This window comes from Apis dorsata, unplaced genomic scaffold (assembly GCF_000469605.1).
Source record: "Apis dorsata unplaced genomic scaffold, Apis dorsata 1.3 scaffold_1, whole genome shotgun sequence".
Lineage (NCBI taxonomy): Eukaryota > Metazoa > Arthropoda > Insecta > Hymenoptera > Apidae > Apis > Apis dorsata.
Window position 1 is genome coordinate 1005682 of NW_006263304.1, and position 1692 is coordinate 1007373.

Sequence of the window (1692 nt, forward strand, 5' to 3'; positions counted from 1 at the left end):
GAGGGGGGCGCATCGCTTGATCGTCGCGCGGCATCGTATTAACCCCCTCCCCCTTTCGAAACGGACGAGAAACAGAGAATTACTCGGATATTGAGTACTCGAACCACAGGAAAAAGGGTGAAGAAAAAAAGGAAGGAAGGAAGGAAGGAGAAACCATTACGGCGAATAAACGAGGCAGCCAGGAGGAGGATACCGGTGGATGAGGAGAGAAGAAGACGGGTGGAGTACGGATGTTGGAGGGAGAACGGGCGAGAAAAAGAGGGTTGCAGGAATTTAATTTGGACGAATTCTTCCTCGCCACTTATTACCGGAGGGGGTCCCGCGGCTCGTGAAACTCTCGTTTGAACGTCGCTCGAACGTCCGTCCGTCGTGACGATTCTCGCGTACTCTCATGGCGAGAGCCACGTCGATTCACGCCTCTCCGAAAACACGGTTTTGGACACGTGGAGCCGTGACGCGATCCCAGAATAGGTAAGTCCTCTCTGTATTACCGAGCTTATTTGAATTCCAGATTGGATTCGGACGAATGAGAGATTTCTATTTTTCTATCGGTTAGCCGTTCCTCGACTGGGGATTAGGCGTGGACGAGGAGATGAGAATCGATCTCGTTTCCAAGTCTGGGCAAACTTTTCTTGGCCAAGATTGGCCAAGTATATCCCTCCCTCCCCTGAAACGGTTTCTCCTTCATCGTTTCGTTTCGAAATGATTTAATAACGATAATCCGCGAATAGCAATCCGAACTCACGTCGCACGAGGGATCGAAGTTTAAACGCTCGCCGATTTTTCTTGGAAAGATTAAACTACACGACTCTCCCTCCTCGGTCCTCGGGGATGAAGCTCGAGAATGATTCTCGAGCACGGCAACTAACTTCCTCGGGTATACCTTTTCATCAAACTCCCGGTGTTTTCACTTTCCTCTCTCTCTCTCTCTCTTTTTCTTTCCTCCTCTTTTTCCCCGATTTTCGCGTCTAACCCCTAATTTTTTTCTTCTTCTTCTTCTTCTCTTTATTGTTTCGGCCCGGTTGCAAAGGCAGAGGCAAGGGTTCGCGAAATTCCTGTTGCTCGCAAACCGTGGCGTGTGATTCATCGCGGTAATCTGTTTTTTCTCCCCTCCAGCATCTAACGCGAATACGATTCCCTGTTGCAGCTTCCACCGCGAAGCAAAGCGGCGAGGAGGTCGACGACTCGAAGCACGAGGTAGACGTCGCTGGCACGGTCTTGGTGCAATATCCGGACAACTTGACTTTCCGTGATCTTTACTACTTCATTCTGGCGCCTACCCTCTGCTACGAACTGAATTTCCCTAGAACACAAAGGATTCGGAAAAGGTAAACAGTAAACCCCCGAGGATGATTCAAGCGTCTTTTTGATAAAGGTGATCGAATATTTTTTTATCGAATATTCCAAAGCATTTTATCGCTTCTCGTAGAGTAAGAAGAGGGAAAAATTCTCGAAGGAATTTTCTTTCTAGAAATAATTGAAAGAGAAGAGTTTTAAAATGCTTCGCGTCTATATTTAATCGCAAAGTATTTCGATAATTTGTACCTCTTCTCTTTTTAAATTTTAATTTAGAATTTTTTATCTAGGAAGTATAAATTTCCTGATATCAGAGACACGAATGAAAAATTCTTTTTTTTTTTGAATAAGAAATAAATTGTCACTTTATCGTCATTTATTTGAAACAACAATTGA

The 1692-nt window shown here is 45.2% G+C and overlaps 1 protein-coding gene across 1 annotated transcript in view; it reads left to right on the plus strand.

Moving 5' to 3' along the window:
- Window positions 1-1692, plus strand: part of LOC102676208 (diacylglycerol O-acyltransferase 1-like) — a gene marked incomplete at its 3' end in the record, with an annotated part of 82856 nt that overhangs the window by 69622 nt on the left and 11542 nt on the right. Inside the window, exon 7 of the mRNA XM_006607104.2 lies at window positions 1148-1328. Coding sequence (XP_006607167.1) covers window positions 1148-1328 — 181 coding nt within the window. The remainder of the gene's footprint in view (window positions 1-1147; window positions 1329-1692) is intronic.